Raw genomic sequence first — 19,919 nt, forward strand, 5'->3', positions numbered from 1 at the left:
TTCTGAATAGTGACCAAAGGACGAGAGAGCTCATTTCACTGTGAACTGTACACATAAAATGAAAGAAAGCCCAAGCCCTAAAAAGCTGATGATCTAAACAGAAAGGACAGAAAGAATGTAAGAGAAAGTCTTAGCATATGCTAGTCCTAGTCCTTGACCTCTCGGTCCACTTGTCTCCACCCTGCTGGCCCATTGTACTTGTGTCTGAAGTTAGGTCTTGATACAGGGAGTTGATCAGTGGGTGGAAATATGCATCCAAATCACAGAACAATGTCACATCTCCTAAGGATATTTGATGTGACTATGAGAGTTTGAAGATGCAAATCATTTTGCAGGATTTAGGATGTGAAAAATTAGAGGTAGGAACACAGGCATGATTCTGTTCTAATATACATGAATCTATCAGGTATAACTCCACTGAATTCACTGACCTTATACCACTGTAAATCTGGTGTATGGGAGATCTGAATTGGGCTATAAAGTACTTAAGATACTTTGTCTACTACATAAATAATTACTAACGATTTGCAAAACTGGTCCTCTGTTAGTTCATTTTTCTCTCAATCTCTGTTGTCTTTTACAGCCACAGCGAGGAAAGCAAGTCTCACATACTTTTCATTTCACTCATATGAATGATTCATGCCAGTAAATACTGCAACCACACCTTAGTGTTTGGAAAAGTAATTTCCATTCCACTGTCATTGCTTGAAGCTAGAGCATGCTATTGCAAAACATTTAGACTAAATCTTTAACTATTTCACTTAGAGCAGATATGTGAAGTTTTATATGGTATAAAATTAATTATCTCTTTCCCACACAGATACATATGACAAATAAAGCAAGTAAATACTGCATGTTTATTCATGTCTGGATTTGTTTTTCAGCTTCTGAAATGTGCTTAGTTTTCCTTTCATAGCAGTAAGATGTGCATTATTATGTCTCTCAGATTAAAGCTCTGTGTATATATAGCTTCTTGTAGTTCATTTGTTTTTTTATGAACCCATGGTTCTCAAGAGAGTGTCCAAAATCCACATAATTTTCCTGAGTGTTCGATTTTACTTTTGGATCCCAGATTTAGCTGACATACATGAAAGATGAATGCAGGTAACCAAATGGCTCCCCAGTGTTCATACACATGAAAATACAGAGGAGTGTGAGTGATTTCAGTGAATGCTGACAGACTCATGCTTCAAACTGTTCCTTGGTTCAAATTTTATAAAATGTTCTCTTCTTTGTTGAACATAAGCATATAGCTGTTTATCACTGTCTGAATTAGTCCAAACACTACTATGCTTACATGTAAAGTTGGGGCGGCAGCCAGCCTTTGAGCACACAAAGCCTTTGATCAGCTTTACTGCAGACAGTCCAAACTGGCAGATGGTATCAGGACATCTCACCCCAGAGTGGAATCGTAGCAGATCAGGTTTGCTAAAGTCTAGTCCAGTTCTGTTGCTACTAAGGTCACTGGCAAAACTCCCAGTGGCTTTTGTTCAGTTGATGGTCCGTGGGCAGATTTCTCTGGATCTACTTGCAATTTGTATGGCTATTTTACATTTGAAGATAATATTAGTTTACCCATTAGGGATGGGATGGAGCACTTGTAAAGACAGAGGTGCTGAAGTAGTGTGTATACACACACACACACACACATACATATATATACATACATATATATACACATAGACATACACATACATATATATACATATGTATATACGCACACACAAACAGACATACATATATGTAAAATACATGCATATATACATACATGCACAAACATACATACATATATACGCACATACACACACGTATATATACATACATACATACATACATATAAAATTCAATTTATTTGGGGCTGGATTTGTGCAGCTCTTAGTCATGTGAGTACTTATCCATGTGAGCCACGTAGGTACCAAGAGAGTTTCATTAAGTCAAATTCTTCAGTCAGGAAGCTGTATTCAGTTTACAGAACTGTCCTGCTGCTTCCTTGTTATTGTAAGCTTGCCTTGTTGACTACCGCATTGTTGTATGTTGTGGGGCGAACCAATAACAGTACATTTATAAGAGAATTTAGGAGAACTCCTCCCAGAGCTGGTCTACATAGGTCCTGTTTTATACATTGGCATTGCTCCACTGCCTGTAAAGAAACCATGCTGATCTAAAACTATTATTTTGTATTAATCTATGTTTTTCAAGCGTTTTATTTAAAATTTGCAAAAGTACCTAAGTGACTTAGGAAGTGGGAGTCTCCCACCAGAAATGAGACTGAGATCCCCTCATCATGTAGGTACTTTTGACATGTTCACCTTTTCTTACATTCTGGGGGTTTTCTGCACAAATTCTAATAATTCTGAGATCTAGTTTTAACCAGAGATATTATCAGTCCTTCTTATAATTTCCATTTTTCATGTGATTTTTAAGGATTTAAAGAGGAAAAAATTAAATTGAATAAAAACAGCAAACAGCCTTCATACTCCGAACTCAGTTTTAAGGTTAATTATTTCTCCTACTTCATTTTTATTTTCCCCTCTGTATAGCGACATCTACTGGGCAAATATAATTCCTATATGTCTTCCAGTGCCTGTTAATCTTAGTGCTGTCTGCCAGTTGCCTAGAGTTTAAACATCTGGCTCGCGAGAGAGCAGCAGTTTTACCATGAACATCAAAGCGTGCCTTACGACTCCTAAGTAGAGCACTGTTGCTCCGAGTTCAGTCTTTGGCATTATAATATGCCTTTAGTTGAGAAACATGTCTGTTTGTGGGCTCTGAACTTTCAAATGCCTTTGCCCATAAGACTGTGGACCACACTCCTTTGAGACAGGTAGGTTCAAACCAGAGCATTTATTTATTTATCAATGGAAGGAGAGCAAGACATCTGACTGTACAGGGTTACAGAGAATACATACTTCACAGAGGAAAGGAAACAGTAATAAGGAGTCATAGCACTCATAAATCCAGCAGGATTGTTTTGTAATTCAAAGGTAGCTCAGATCATTGGCATGCTGTGGAAACTCGGCTTGGCTGCACTTAGAGTGAGTGTATGAGACGCGTCACAGAGATCAGCCATGGAACTGTACTTCAGAGGGGAAAAAACTCTTTCCCTTAAAAGGATTTAATCAGTTTTTCCATTTAAAAGTGCAGTGCAGTTGGATATTTATGGCCAAACTGGGCCTGTCTGCTTTCCAAGTGCTGCATAAGATCCTCTCAGCCCACCCTTCAAGACCCTGCCTTCTCTTCCAGGCTGCTAAGCAAACAGCTGAAGAGCTGGCATCTCTGTGTGGAGCAAACCAGTCCTGGCATCCGTCGCCTGATTTCACCCTTCATCTCTCTGCCTTTTTACTCCTGTTCCTGTTCTCGCTCTCCCCGTATCTTCCCTTCTGCATTTCATTCTCACTCTCTTCCTTATGGGTGTGGCGCATACATTATTTATGAGATACAGCCCTATTTGCTCAGCCTAATGATGTATTCAAGCCTGGAGTTCAGCTGCCTCTCGAAGGCGGTTGCTGGGAGGGCAGGAGGACCAGAATGAGTGGTGGCTGTAATTGGAAACCAAAGCTTTCCCGGTCAGAGCTCAGCTACTTTCCATTCACTCTTAGGTGCTTAATTGAGGAATAGGGAGAAGAGTTCCTGGTGCCTTAGGACTATAGCAATAAGGATTATTGTACAGAGAAACTGGGAGTACATTTGCAACCAGCAGGAGGAAAGAGTCTTTTCCTGCCCCCCAAAAATGAACCAGGTTTGGAATTAAAGTGCTCTGGTAAAAGGAGTGGAGTCCATAAACTGATAGAAAACAGATAGCTATCAGTAGCTGGGTAAGCATAACTGAAGTTTGTTTTTAGCAATGTAATAGATGTGAAATGTGATTGATTCTTGGAGATAATTAATATATGGGGTTTTTCACATTAGCATATTTTTTTTATTTTTCTTCTTTGTTTTCTTCCAGTGAATAATTTTAATTGCAGAGAATACTGTGAGAATTAAGCCTTTAACATATGACACCTGCACAGCACTTTACGGCGAGGCCAGAACATGTTTTTTTCTAACAGTGTAGCATGTTTAAAGGGAAAGTCCATGTGAATGCAACTTTAACTCTTAGCTCTACAGTTTTCTTTGCTTTATTTTAATTTTTTTTTCCCACATTGACAGAATTGGAAGAACAGTGAGAAATGAAACTTAGTCATTGCATTTATGGTGTCAGTGCCTAACCAGTGTACTTTTAAGATTATAGTGCTGTTGGTTGCCAGTACAGATCATGTGTACAGGACACATTGATTTTAGTGACTTTCTGGAGATGAATACAGAACTGGGATAGAGGTCCAAACTAAGATCCTAAACCAAAACAAGTTTGGGTTTAATTGCCAGTGCACTGCAAGATATGTAAAGCTTTCAGTTCCAAACAGTTTCCATTCTCTAACTTGCATGTCAGTGAAAGCTGTGATAACAAAGCCCTTAGATACCTTTATGGCAACTCTGTGCCCATATTATTTGTGTATCTAACAACAGGGCAGGGAACATGCTGCTTATATTTAGGAACTTATACTGCCTGTCACTGTGTTGCAAGAGTGAAAAGCTGCAATTCAAGCAGTGAAGTGTTTCACTCAGATTTCACTCTGAAATTCGATTTAATTAGAATTTGCAGGAGGAAGAGGAGGAGGAGGGGGGAAGTGTTAACAAAAACTTGTTTCACTATTTTTTCCAGTTTTATTTAGTAGAACAGGCACAATCCAACAGTTTCTCCTCCTTCACTTTCTATCTGTATGGCAAAGGCGGCATAATACTACTGCTGTAATCCCATTGCATCTGTTAAAATCACATGCTCTGTGTGATTGGCCATTTGTTTTAGCCTGAGAAAGCAATCTTATCAGGATTTAATGGCATTTTACTCTTTGAAGAAGGTTAAGTAAAAGGATACTTCATGGGCTAGTGGGAGGGTTTGAAATTTAAAATCCTCACAGTGGTGTTAATATTGGATTTAGCTTGCTTCAAATTATTGGCAAAGGCTTTACAACAAGTATGTTATTAGCTATCAAACTCTTAAAAGCAAACTGGAACTGTTCCCGAATGGGTAGTTACCTTTTGCAGTTCAGATCTGTATTTGGGACTTCCTGGCACTAGTGATCATTGCCAGTTAATGAAGAAACACGGTGTTTCTGATCTCCATGTGTTTCTCTACACTACAGATCAGACGGAAAAGGTTTAGATTTCCAGCACAATCAGACTGTTGCTGAAGCTGTCTTTCCCTCCTTCCAGCCCTTGATTTACTGCATAATTCTAATGCAGATTGTAGCTCTTTTCAAATGATTTACAGTAAGTGGATATTGGATGACTGAGAGGCTTAGTAATAAGACACTGCACTTTCTACCTCTAAGTCAATAGTGTGAATCCTGCCCAAATTGGTCCTGACCTAGTCATCAATAGCTGACAGCTGCTCACTGCCTTATATGACATGATTTGCTGGTCGGAGCCAGGTTTTTTTAGGACAAGTGTTAGTCTTAGGATTCAGAGATGCTAGGGTTGGATGGATGCTAGGAACTGAAAAAACACAGATTCTGAAATACTGTCTTCAATATTTCAGGGCTCTTGGCAGTGGCCTTTGTGGAGCACAGTGTGCAGGCCAAGTCTAGATAGTATCAGTACTCAGGTGAAGCAAAAGCCTAATGTTACCATTCTGAGTAAATTTCCCTACACAAAGGATCATATACTGAAAAGCACTGAGTGCCCTTAATTCTGATTGAATCAAATACATTTTACCTTACAGAACCACTGAGCCCTAGATATTACACTTGTATAAGAAAGCATATCCAGAATGGAGGAACAAGGATAAGAGCTGAGAATTAGAATATGTGGGAATTATTTCTAGCAAGGTCGCTGACTAGGAAACTGATTTCTTGCTACATTATACCTGTTTTTAAACCAGTGTAAACCCATTGATACTGACAGAGTTAAACTGGTGAAAATAGATGTTCAGGCTGTTAGTGGCATCTTGGGATGACCATTCACACCACTTATCCTCCATTTCTGAAGCTTCAGACTTGGCTACTTATACTCACCTGCTTTTGTGCAGCTATATTAACCTATGGGAAGCAGTTTGAGATATTCAAATAAGAAATCTTATCAAGGTGCTAAATGGCAATTTAGCTCTGAATGACATTTTGTTTTATGGGCTTGATCCAAAATGCATTGAAGTCAAGGGAAAAGCTCCTGTTGACTCCAACAGGTTGAGTCTTGAATGAGTTACACTGCCATTAGAAAATAAGACATGTTGTAGTACTTCCAGCATCATATTCTCCCTCCCTCCTTGTACCGTGCCTGGTGATTAGGATGCTGACCCTAATTTAAGACCTATACTCTGTGCTGTGAAAGATTGTCATTGCCATTGTGAAATACAGGACACTGGGCTGGGTCAACTTGTGGTCAGTACCAGTTTGGCACATACATATGTGCTTTTTTATATGTTCTTAATATTCTTTCTTATGGATAGGCTAACCGTAAAGGGGAGTATTGGCATGTACAAATTTCATTCACCTGAACTGTCTAAAAGGAATGGTATAATGAAGTGACCATGGTGTTTATGTATCAAGTATTCTTATAATATGAAAATTTGGGAAGCCAGCTAAAGTCCCTATCCTAAGCAGAAAATGAGGGATGCTAAGTATAAAGAGTACAATGATGATATTCTGCCTGTGCTTTGCACTAAGCTGGCCATTATTTCCAGCATTTCAATCTATTTTTTGTAATTTATTTTACACTGGATAAAGCTTGAATAAAAAGGGAGTTGAGGGCTGTTAGGAACCTGCCTTAAGTTTAAAAAATAGTATACTAACTATGAAGTACAGTAGGGAGAGAGATCTAAAAATATCAGCCAGTTTTTGTTCATGGAACACTATCTCCTGTCATTGCTTTGCTCTGCCTTGACATTTAGCCTAACTATTTTTCCAGCAGGTGGAATTGCCCTTTAAAAAAATAAGAAAAAGGTCTAAATCCTGTAGTTTGACTGAGCTAAAAACTGTATATTGGTTCCACCTAACAGGCTTATAGCTCTTTTTGTGCCAGCAAAGAACATAGCCAAACAAAATGTTTTCAGATGTATAAAGCAAAAGCAGAAGAGCAGTGTCTCCTTCACTCTGTCATACATTACAGCTTTGGTCTGGCAAAGCTCTGGGACACCTGCTGCTCTGAACGGTTCTTTTTGTCTCCGGCAGTTTATACGAGGTAAAGTCAGTAACGGGCTCTTTTTTCCTTGTAGGTTTCATTTCTTGGATATTAACTTGCAAATCGGAAGAAATGGCATTTCTAGCCCTCCACATGGTGCTTGGGATGTTTATTTACTCTGGCAGCGTGAAAGGATCGGCACTGCCTCAGGCCAGGGTGTTCTTAACATTCAACGGTAAGACAGGCGATAAACGTCCCTCCTGCAAATGTTAGTGTACAACATTCGGCTCAATAGCTGAGCAATAAATAAGGAGCAGGCTTCTTGATGGGTGTCCACAATTATTGATATCTATTCATATTGCCACCATACTCGGGCGCTCAAGGTGAACTTCTGTACAGAGGCTAGAGTCCCGGGAATTGCAATCGCATGCACAGGCGGAGCTCTTTAATTTTGCATTTAATGTTGTGCTTACAGATTAGCAAGACTGAAGACTTGTATTTCTTCTATGTTTTTTGTTTGTTTGTTTTGGAAAGGGTATTACTACAATGTATATTTGAATGTATGATTATGTGGTCAGTGATAGCAAGAAGTTTGCATTCGGAGTTGTCTCTGTCTGCTGTCTAAATTAGGTACCCTCCCCCCTGTGAAAAATCAGGCCCCTTGAATGTACTTTGGGTATCAAGGATCATCCATTGTTTTGCACGGTTGCTTGTTATGTGTTTCACATCATCTAGTGATCCCATCTGTGAATTTTAAATGATCATTGCATCAAATTATTGATATCCATCTACTGTAGACAGTAAAAATGCTTGCTTTCAAAATCCTGATGTGGTTCACCTCTAAAACTTCTTTTCCTTAAAAGCCCATGCAGTGTTTCTTTAATAGCAATGCAATTGCTTTAACAACCTCCACTTAATTGTGATACAGGGCCTCGTTGCATGTCAGCTATTAGTGTTTCATCTGGTGACTCTATGTTATTTTAATGATTTTTCCCTTCTTCGTATTTGCATGAGAATTCCTTGAGGTTTTGACAAACTCTGCTGAAATAAAAAGAATCTAGGGAAGGAAAATATGCTTTTGATTGATGTTTTCTATATATGCAATTTCCAGGAGATGTATGGAAATTTGGGAGCTTACATATTTCAGGAAATTTAGAATTCAAGCTTCAGCTCAAATTATTTTGCCAAACTTAGCTTGTGCTGCTCACAGTCCAAACCACATGCAAAGTGTAACTGAATCATCTAGTTCATAATAAAGAACATAAGAGGAATAAATGGGAAAGGCCGCTGACCTAGTCAAAGGCTATTTATATTTGTATAACTGACTCCATTTACTTTATTATTGCTTCAATCATCCAAATGTCAGGAAATCTTGCAGTCCTTTATTATTCTTCCCCTAAAATTCTGCTTCCAGCTGCTTCTGCAGAATATGTGTGTCTTCTCAGCTTATCTTCCATACTAATTAAATTAGTAACTGATTGTCACTTCATATGCAGCACACTCAAACCCTGCAGCCTTCTACCAACCCAGATGGGCTTTGGTCTGTCTTTGTAACACCCGGGCTAGATCCTAGGCCTAATTAGGAAAATTTTGCACTCCTTCCCTGCAGCAAGGCTGCTGTGTGTCCACCACTTGAATTTTGCCCACATGCAGAGCAAGCCTTGGAACTGCCAGTTTAGTGGCTATTGTTATGATTACTGGTATTATTATTATTGATATTAATAATCATACTTATTCTGGTAGGCCAAAATTAAACTCCCCTTAGGATAGTTAAACAGCATTTGTTTGATTAGAGTTAGTTGAGTAAGTAGCCTTCAAGGGATCTGTTCCAGGCATCTTTCCGGCTTCCTGGTTCTGCCCCGTTTCCCCGGCAGAATAGAAACCCTGCTCCACTGCCTTTTTGCATTGTTATCTTAACTAAAACACATAATGCAGAAGCAGCACCGAGAGGCAGGATCCAAGGCACATTTCTTTTCAGGGCAATGTCCACCTCACTGAGCTTCCAGCCATGGATCTTCCCCTCTTGGCTCCCACTAGGCCAGTTTCAGCAGGAAGGGTAAAAGTTGCTTTTGGACCTGTCCAGCCCATGGCCTGGTCACTACAGCATGTTGTTAGGAAATAGGAAGTACAGAGTCAAGTACCCTCAGTGATGGGGAACTTAAAACCTTGGTCTCCCATTACCTGAGCACGTTTCCCAACCACTAATTTATAGGGCTAACACATGGGAGGACCTGCCTTCATTTTTCTGACTTTCATGGAATCACAAAACTTCCTAAAATGCCACCACTCTAGCCACATAAGTGCTAATTACCTGCCAAAAAGTGGAGTGTATAAGGTCCAGCCAAGAATGACTGTTTTGGTGGGATTTGTACAAATGTATGATAGCTTCCTTGATGATCTTGTGACCAAATAGATAAGATACGTATACAGAAGGGGTAAACATACAAAAAAAAAGAAAAAAGCTGTGATGTAAAAATTATGTTAGCTCCACCCGTACTCTGCATTTTTGGGGAAGAGGGTTTGTTTGTCATTAAATAAGCTAAATAGAAAAGGGTAGCCAAGGGAGCCGGTAGGAATGGATGGGGGAGGAGGGAGTAAGAGGAGGGAGTGTAGAGTGAAGATGTGACGAAAAGATTTGGGAAGAAAGAGGATTGCATGAAATAGCAGTAAGCAGAGGGCAGAGAAAGTCCAGTCAGTATAATAGAAAGTCCTGAGTGACTATAGGTTACAACTTTAACTGCTCCTCGTCTGACTGGAAACTCTGGGGTGCCCCTCTGCACCATCTTTGCTCAAGGACACAAAACAGGGGATTGAAGAGGCACCATCTGCGTCCTAATTTTTCCATAAGGTGTACAGGAGAAATCCCCATATGTCATTCTATCCACTGACCGCTATGGCAGGAGGAAAGTAGCATGACACTGCCTCTAGCAATAACATGTCAAGCTTCTGGAACATTTATTTGGGGCTCTCTGAAGCTAGCACCAAATGAAGCAACTTCTAGTTGATTTTAAGCTGCTGCCTGGCTGTAGCCCAGTGATCTCATATCCAGTTACTTGGCTGGAGAATGGACTTTAAATTACCTTTAACTTCCTCCCTCTTATAGGCAGGGCAACTTGCACAGAAAGTAGACCAAAGGATCTAGCCATGTGGTCCTAATCTTCCTTTCAGTCCTTCAGGGAAGGTGGAGAAGGAGCTCCACTGGGATTTTCCATTTCATTTACTGCCTTTTCCCTTATATACCATGTCCCAAAAGATTCCAGAAAAAACATGTGGGCCTGTGGTAGGTATATTGATTGCCTCTTTTATGTCTCTAACTGCCTATTTCTGCTTTGCAAATATTCTATAACATTTCCAAAGAGGTAAATTATGTACTTAATGAGCAGCAGATTAGATGACTTAATTGGTAGTTTCCAGCACTACTTTATATGATTCAGAGATTTTACCGTGGAGATTACAGTATATCAATGAAAGTATTAGTGAAACAAACCTTTACAAGGGGGAATGTTTGTCCTGTATTGTGGGTTGTGTGATAGGCACTTGACACAACAGGCTGAATCCTGAAGCCACAATAATAGGTGTATATTGGCGTAGCTTCACTGAAGTAAAGGTAACTCTTGTTTTGCCATGTATAGGTGGCCACATGAAGAGATGAAGATCTTTAAGCTAGGAATTTATTTTCCTGGATAATGAGTTAAACTCCCCATACTGCCAAAGCATAGGAAACATAATCCGAAGCCCAATGTGGACAGAGCTGGTTTTTCAAAACAGATTTCACCCTTTTAATATTAAGTAGAACAGAGAACAAACCTGGCTGTCCCTAATTACTGGGAACAGAGACTATGGATTTCTTAGTTTAAACAGACGGTCTCTTTTAAAGGATCCAACTTTCCAGTGTATTGGACAGGAGATGAAAGAATGGTCTTAGTGTTAGCCTGAGCTTCAGTAGACCTTATTTCACCACCAACAACAACCTTGTGTAATTATTTGGTTTCTTTCCAACTCTGACGCCACGTCTATGAAGTGAGAATAGTAGTGTTTCAACTAATAGTACTTCACAGGGCAGTGTGTGTATACACATTAAGAAATTATGAAGTGCTTAATTAGTATGGTAGCCTGGGCTACATAAGTGAAGAAGTACATGGGTCACAACGGCAACCATAGTTTTGGCTAGCACTGCTTTACTACTTTCAGGGCTGGTACATAAAACATTTTTTGGTGAAGTTCCCACCCACAAGGAACTCTGCCACCAGTTAAGTCAGGATACAATACTGGTGAATTGAATGTAAATTTTAGGTTTAGTTAATATAGTTCAAATTTATTTTTTTTTTAAGATTAGGTTTCACCAGTCAGTCACACAGTCAGTTCCGTCTCCCAGAGGAGTCGCACCAATTGCAAGGTGCAATTCAATACAAGTAATAGTGGTAGTCTCTGGCTCTCAATATAATGAAGAGGAAGCCTTGGTGCCTCCTCAGGCTTGCAATGTTGCAATTATGTTAAAATGGACTGAGTTCCAACTAATTTCATTTTTGCACTTAGTAAGTGAATGCAGCTATTAGTCATATTGACAGATTTTTGCTGAATATGATCTGAGTTTTGCATGTCAAAATGTCCAGCTCAAGCAATTTTTTGGCTGTTTTTCAATAAAGTATGCATATTCAGTTCCTTGCTTTTAACAGGTGTTTGCAAGTCCCTGAAGCAAACAATTAATACGTATTTTATAGTATGTCCAGTGTTATACGAAATGTGAAGGGGTGAGTTTTTTGTATAAAATAGAAATAGTACACATTTTTCCTTAGTTTGATTTCCAGATGCTAAAAAGAGTTTTTTTAATGTGAAAGGGACTTCATAGCTTGCTGTATGCAATAGGATAACTGCCCCACCTACAGTACAAAATAATTTTTTGGAAAATTTTACATTCTACTATGTGTATTCTTCTGTTAAAAGAAGGTGCAACTTTATACCATTCTTTTTTCAAGGTGATAATAGAGCCTTTCAGCATTCATTAACTTCTGTGTTTGCTGCCTTAAATTTACATGAAAATATTAAATTATTGGCTGCCTATAGTATGACATGTGCAAGTGCACAGGGACAGCAAACAGGGAAGTTTGCAAACAGTTTGCAAGTCAGTCTGCAGGTCAGTTTGCTGCCTCTGCTTTGACAGGGAGCCTTTAAGGTAAGTTCTTTAATTAAGTGTAACTAACCTAGATGTTCAGCATAAGTAGCTAAAACTTGGGAGTCAGATGAATACTTAAGTCCCTTGTTTAACTACAGACCAGAGTGAGTGGGGAGTTTGCTACAGAATTTGCCTGGAAACTCTCTTTTTCACCTTCCTTCATTGTAAGCTTGGTGAGAGGAAGCAGGTTAGCAAAAGAAAGGTAACATTTTAGGACTAAGGAGCAGAAAATGGGCCAGCTTGAAGGGGAGTCTGCTAGGAAAGGTCTGCTGGAGAGAGGGGCAGGAAGAGGTAGGCAATGGCTTTAAGAGACCTGGGCTGGAGGACACTGCAATGCCAGAACCACTGCCACTGCCACTGCTTACACCTGTGAGGTGTCTATCTAGGTAGGACTGCTCACTGTTGAGCACTTAGGTCCTGGTTTGGTGCTGTGGGGGCTGTGGCTTTCAGGTTCCTTTCCGTGACAGCCAGGTGGGGGGAGTGCCTGTGATGTGAGTGGTGCCTCCTGGTGGTGTCCCTCGGGGGCAGATAAGAGAGCTAAAGAAGGTGATGAGACTCAAAAACATCTTCAGCCATGAGGAGTTCAATTTAGTATTGAAGGAAACCTCTAGGACTGTGGAAGAAAGACTGCCAGAGGTGGTGCTGGAGAAGGAAGAGGACATGGACTCCCAGGAAAGTGGAAGCTGGAAGCTTGAGACCTCTGGCAGCAAACAGAAGTCTTCATTCCCACTTGCAGCAGTTTGGCTGGAAAACAGGTATAGAGCCCTTATAAAGAGGAGGAACATGTTTCATCAGTGGGAGAGGCTATGCCAGGCCCCCCAAAGGTAGGAGGATCAAGACTATTTCCACCAAGAGGAAGCAATGGGTTGGTGACTCCCTTCTGTGGGTGACAGAAGCATCCATCTGCCAGCCTGATCTGTTATCTTGGGAAGTCTGCTGCTTGGCCACAGCCCATATCCAAGATGTCACAGAAGGATTACTGAGTCTAAGTCAGCCCTCTGACTACTGTCCCATGGTGCTCATCCCTGTGGGTACCAATGATACTGCTGTGGAGGTCTGAGGGAAGGGCCCAGGCAGGAGCAGACACATCCTTCAGATAAATGGTGTAATCAGCAGGGATATGGGTCTTTTGACCATGGGCTATCATTCCAAGAAGCATTAGTAGGAAGAAATGGGATCTATCTGACAAAGAGAGGGAAGTGCATCTTCATAGACAGGCTTGCTAACTTAATGAGGAGGGTATTAAACTAGGTTCACCAAGGGATGAAGACCAAAGCCCTGAGGTAAGTGGGAAAGCAGATGACCTGGAGGAAGCACAGGCAGGAGGGCGCAACAGGGAGACCTTCTCATTCTTCCTGAGATAGTAGGGTGATGAGCTAGTTACCTCAGGTGTCTGTACAAGAAAGCATGAAGCCAGGGAAAGAAGCAGGAAGAATTGGAAGCCCTTGCACAGTCACAGAACTGTGATTTGATTGGAATAACCGAGACTTGGTGGGATAGTTCACATGACTGGAGTGTGATCATGGATGAGTATAAGCAGTTCAGGCAGGGGGGAAGAGGAGGAGTTACTCTTTATGTAAAAGATCTGTAACTGGAGATAGGCCTGTTGAAAGTCTCTGGGTTAAGGTTAGAGGGGCAAGCAACTGGATGGTATAGTAGGTGTCTGCTCTGGACCACCAGACCAGATGGATGAGGTTGATGAGGCTTTCTTCAAATAGCTAGCAGAAATTACCAGATCACAGGCCCTGGTTTTCATGGGGGACTTCAATCACGCTGACATCTTCTGGGAGCAGTGTGCAGGCAGTCCAGGATGTTTTTGGAGAGTACTGGGGACAACTTCCTCATATAAGTGCTAGAGAGACCAACCAGAGGCCATGCTCTTCTTGACCTACTGCTCACAAACAGGGAATAATTAGTGGGGAACATAGAAGTAGATGGCAACTTGGGCAGCAGCAACCACAAGATGATTGAGTTCAGGATCCTGAGAGAAGGAGAGCAGCAGAGTAAGGACTCTGGACTTCAGAAAAGCAGACTTCAACTGACTCAGGGGATGAGTAGGATCCTGACTGAGAAGCCAGCCTAAGGGGGAGAGGAGTCCAGGAGAGCTCATTGTACTTTAAAGAAACTTTACTAAGGGCACACAAATGAACCATCTTGATGTTCAGGAAGACAAGTAAGTATGGCAGAAGACCAGCTTGGGTTAGCAGAGAACACCTCAGTAAGCTAAAACACAACAAGGAAGATTACAGGAGGTGGACACTTGGACAAATGACTAGGAATGAGGTTCAGAGTATTGCTTAGGCCTGCAGGGATAAAATCAGGAAGACTAAAGTACAATTGGATTTGCAGCTAGCAAGGGATGTGAAGGGTAACAAGAAAGGTCTCTACAAGTATGTCAGCAGCAAAAGGAAGACCGGGGAAAGCGTGGGTCCATTACTGAATGAGGGAGGCACCCCTAGTGACAGATGATACAAAAAAGTCTAAAGTATCCAGTGCCTTTTCTTACCTCTATCTTCACAGACAAGGTACGCTCCCAGTCTACTGCACCTGGCAGCACAGTTTGGGGAGGAGGTGAGCAGTGAACAGTGGTGAATAAACAGGCTAGGGACTATTTAGAAAACCTGGATGCATATGACTTCATGGGTAGGACATGATGTACCCAAAATTGCTGAGGGAGTTGACCAATAGGATGGCAGAGCCACTGGCCATTACCTTTGAAAACTTGTGGTTATCTGGAGTGGTCCTGGATGATTGGGAAAGGGCATATATAGTGCTCATGTTTAAGAAAGAAAAGAAGGTGGCTCTGGAGAACTACAGACCAGTCAGCTTCAACTCAGTTCCCAGAAAAATCATGGAGCAGGTCTTCAAGAAATCCATTTCTAAGCACTTGGAGAAGAAGAAAGTGATCAGGATCAATCAACATGGATTGACCAAGGGCAAGTCAGACCTGACCATCCTGATTGACTTCTATGATTAGATCACTGGCTCTGTTGATGCAGGGAGAACAGTGGATGTGATATACCTTGACTTTAGCAAGGCTTTCGATATGGTCTCCCACAGCATTCGTGCAAACAAGCTAAGAAAGTACGGGTTGGATGAAGGGACTGTAAGATGGACAGAAAACTGGGTCGGTTAGCAGGCACAGAGGGTAATAGTCAATGACTCAATGTCTAGTTGGCAGCTGGTGTCAAGTGGAGTTCCCCGGAGGCTAGTCCTGGGGCCAGTTCTGTTCAATATCTTCACTAATGATCTGGAAGAAGGGATGGAGTGCTTCCTCAACAAATTTGAAGATGGCACCAAGCTGAAGCAAGTACAAGATAGGCTGGAGGGTAAGGCTAGGATTCAGAGTGATCTAGACTAATTGGAGTATTGGGCTGAAAGAAACCTCATGAGGGTCAGTAAGGACAAGTGCAAAGTCCTGCACTTAGGATGGAAAGATCCTGTGCACCGCTACAGGCTTGGGACCAACTGGCTAAGCAGTAGTTCTGCAAAAATGATCTGGGTATCACAGTTGACAATAAGCGACATCTGAGCCATAAGTATGCCTTTGTTGCAAAGAAGGCTAATGGCATTAGTAGGAGTATTGCCAGTGGATTGACTAAAGTGATTATTCCCTTCTGTTTGGCACTGGTGAAGTTACATCTGGAGTACTGTGTCCTGTTTTTGGGCCCCCAACTACAGAAAGCATATGGACAAACTGGACAGAGTCCAGTGGAGGGCAATGAACATTATTAGATGTCTGGGGAACATGACTTATGAAGAGCAATGGAGGAAACTTGGCTTATTTACTTTGGAGAAGAGAAGACCGAGGGAGGATTTCACAACTACCTTCAACTACCTGAAGGATGGTTCCAAAGAGGACGAAGCTGGACTGTTCTCAGTGGTGACAGATGACAGAACAAGGAGCAATGGTCTCAAATTCCAGCAAGGTAAGTTTGGGTTAGATATCAGGAAAATTTTCTCACTAGGAAAGTAATAAAACACTGGAACATGTTACCCAGAGAGGTGGTGAAATCTCCATCCTTGGAATTTTTAAAGACCTGGCTAGACAAGGTCTTGGCTGGGATGATCTAGTTGGGGATTGGACTCGATCTCCTGAGGTCTTGTCCACACATAATTTATTTTTTTTCATTCTATATTACTCCATAGTATGTTGTTGTTTTTTCCTGAAGTTGTTTCAATTAAAAAAAATGTCTTTATGTTTTAAACATAATGAAATCATAACATTAAGACAACTAATTCCCCTGTTAGGATTCTGGTGTGATATTATTCATGTTTAAGAGTGAATTTGAATTGGTATTATATAGCTATATATAGATGGGAGAAAAAATAAAATGAATTCAGGAGAAAAATGTGGTGTGCTTTAAAGCTTGTCTGATCCTTTTTTGGTTCAAATCCTTTGAATTTATTTGCTTGCAAGCACTTGAAATGTGAGACTACAGTCATCATTTTAATCCATTCCATTCTTCTTTGGGAAGATAAAGATCTGAACAGGTTGAATCATTGGCTGCATCAATTCCTTGTCATCTATGGCATTGCGGCAGAAATGCAATTAAAAATTAAACCCTGGAGGACCTAATATTGGGGAATTTGCAAGTAACTTCCATGAGCAGAGGATTTCAAACTTCATTTCTATTCTTAAAATAAAGATTGTATCCCCTTTTCAAATGAAAAAGGAGATTGTGACTTATTTGAGATTGCTTAATGTTTATTTGAAACTTTCTGTGTAGATCAGGATATAAATCTAAATAATAATAATAATACTTAATATAACTGTGAAAGTTATGATTTTTGTGTCTCACATAACTAAACTATTTAAATGTTGTATGTGGTTTATAGGCTGAATTTCCATTGCCTTGCACAGGCATCTACATTGATTTAAGGCAATTGCAGCCATGAATCAAAACACTCACTTTACTCAGATTCAAGTGCCTAGATATGGCACAAGTCTATGGACAAGCAGGCTCCAGAAGTCTCTAGACTTCCCCAGGCATTCTTCTTATCAGCTGGTGGTCATGGTGGCAAGGGCCCAGACCCTCAGCATCTGCCTTTGATCCATCTAAGAAGAGGGAAAATGGTGGGTCTAAGTTCCCCTGATTCTGAAGTTGTGGGGGTGGAGGGAAGAGATGTGAAAACACCCCATATTTTAGAGCACCTTAAATCTATACAGTTTAGTTTCTCTTTAGTGAAAGACCAACACTGTTGGTTTGTAAACTACCAAGAATAACTGCTGTTAGTTCTTAACCCACCAATGTAAGTGCTGCTTCCTTGCTACTCCATGTGTGTAAATGAGTTTCCAGGGTTCAGGGGTACAGGTTGTAGCTGTATTGGTCTACAGGCAAAAGGAATTAGAACTTGAGGTAGACCAACTAAATACTTGCAAAAAAACCTCTTTATTTGAAAGCTTTTGGGCGCACACACCCTTCTTCAGGCATAGAAGAATGCAAAGATTGTAAAATTTCTCCTAGGTAGAAATGAAAATTCATATTTCACAGGAGAGCTGAAGGTGTTGTAAGATCTCCTGATTGGGAAACTTCATTTTGTGCCATCTAGGCTCAGATAAAAGTTAAAGCAGTCTAACTTTTCCGGTCTTTCTTTTGCCAGTCTTTCTTTGGATAAAAAAAATTATTGAAGGCCGTGGAAGTTTTGTCCAGGTGAGGAATACAAAATGAGGCTAAAGAGAAGTAGAAACTTTTTCTAACGTTACACTTTTACAGATTGCAGGTTTTGCTGTGGGTACTTCTGGCAGCACATAATATCTTGCTTAAATAGAAGTTTCCCATGAAGATCCCCCATAGCTCTCAATGGAAATTTCATGTAAATAATGGATCAGGACCAAGCTTTTACATATCCACAGACAGTTTTGTCTCTCTTCAAGCCTTAAAATTACTAGAACAAGTAAAAACATTTACGAACGTATCAGCCAACTTCATTAACAGCAATTAAAAAGCATAAAATGTCACCAGAGCAACAGCAGCACTTTTTCAACTGCCAACATATTTTAAAAGATTTAATACAACCCCTGTGGTTCCCCTCTAGGAGAAATAAAGAAACTGAGAACCACTTTCTTTGAGCTCTTGAGTAGCAGCAATACAGATTGTTTTCAAACAATCCCTCATTGTAATGCTAATGATACCACAGTTAATAAAAAGTTCATTTATTATTTAGGCCACTTTGTGCTGATGACAGTCCAGTAGCCAATAATTTTGTGCTTATATAGTTGTGGGGATCTTTGGTGTTGTTCACGCAGTGAAAGCTAGTTTCAAAAGGAAGAGAGAGGTTATAGAGTAGAAGTCTATTTATACACAAAACAACCCCCCCAATCAATCTAAAATTCATTAAGTTTCTTTCAAAGTCTATTATAGTAACATCCTAGTCAGGGAATCAAATGGGGTCAGATTTGCAAAATAATTAGTAATAGTCCTTCTTAACTTCAGGGACCTTATGGTAGGTTGATTCCCAAAAATGTTTAAGTACTTAGCTTTGGAAGATCAGGCCTCTATAGGATATGTCAAACTAGGCACCTAAAATATCAAGTTGCTTTTGAAGACATAAACCTATATTTCAATCTCAGCATTACACTGTATATTTTATTAGAAATGTACCTTTTTATTTGATGGAATCAGGAACCAAAAATCCCTCTTGTGTGTGGAAGCACAAATACATGTGCATACTTTTTAATGTAGTTAGCCTTTGGTGTGTATAGGGAATACTATTTTCAGTTCTTTAATTTAACTTGCAGTTTTAATACAACTGAAACAAAGCTACCCACAGATGGATGTAATGCAGGTAAAGATATGACTACACAATAAGTTAACTATTTGAGAAGGACACAGACTGACTTTAAAAATAAAAATCTAAAGTAGAAAAGATATGCTATCACATAAAGGAACACTGTACTTTAATCAAGTGTCTCATGCTCAGAGATGACATAACATTGTGTCTGATTATTCTCTCACAGACTCTTGATTGGTACCAATGCTATTCAGTTAACTCCACAGGAATTACCATACACTTGACTGATATCAGTGCAGTTGAGAAGACAACTAGGCCTACTTGTTTCCATATTCAAAGCTAGATTGGGTGTGCCAGGTGTTGTGCAAAGTTATGAAAACTACCCTAAAATGAGTCCGGGAAAGAGGCCAGATGTCCCTACAAGTCTGGGTCAGTTTGTTTCATTCACTATTGCCTAAAACCATTATGGGAAGAACAATACACAGGTATATATGGCTTCATGAGGTGAAAAATAAAGGAGAATGTGGCTAAAAATATGATAACATGTTTCTCATTCTGTCCTTTTTTAATGAGAAAAGTACAGCGGGAATATTCTTGATAGCCCACTATTGCTAGAATCATGACCAGTACTATACACATTTTTCATAAAAGCTAGTATGTGCTAGAAGAGCTCACAGTGCACTTTGATATGTGATGCTCCACAAGCCTCTGTGTGCATCAGAGATAATTAATGCCACATGACTCACAATAATTACTCATTTTTATTGAAGCATATTGAATGAAAGTCTGTAGTAAATAGCTACATGAATTAGGATGCTATTCCTCCCTTATTTTTGTTTTTTTGGATCAGTTATTT

At 40.2% G+C, this 19,919-nt stretch overlaps 1 protein-coding gene across 1 annotated transcript in view; it reads left to right on the top strand.

The window, feature by feature from the left end:
* Window positions 1-3,268: 3,268 nt before the first annotated feature.
* Window positions 3,269-19,919, top strand: part of SEMA3C (semaphorin 3C) — a 184,253-nt gene continuing 167,602 nt past the window's right edge. Inside the window, exons 1-2 of the mRNA XM_090041896.1 lie at window positions 3,269-3,815; window positions 7,250-7,390. Coding sequence (XP_089898022.1) covers window positions 7,288-7,390 — 103 coding nt within the window. The 5' untranslated portion in view covers window positions 3,269-3,815; window positions 7,250-7,287. The remainder of the gene's footprint in view (window positions 3,816-7,249; window positions 7,391-19,919) is intronic.

Source organism: Crocodylus siamensis, chromosome 4, assembly GCF_052110815.1.
Source record: "Crocodylus siamensis isolate JL-2025a chromosome 4, ASM5211081v1, whole genome shotgun sequence".
Taxonomy (NCBI): domain Eukaryota; kingdom Metazoa; phylum Chordata; order Crocodylia; family Crocodylidae; genus Crocodylus; species Crocodylus siamensis.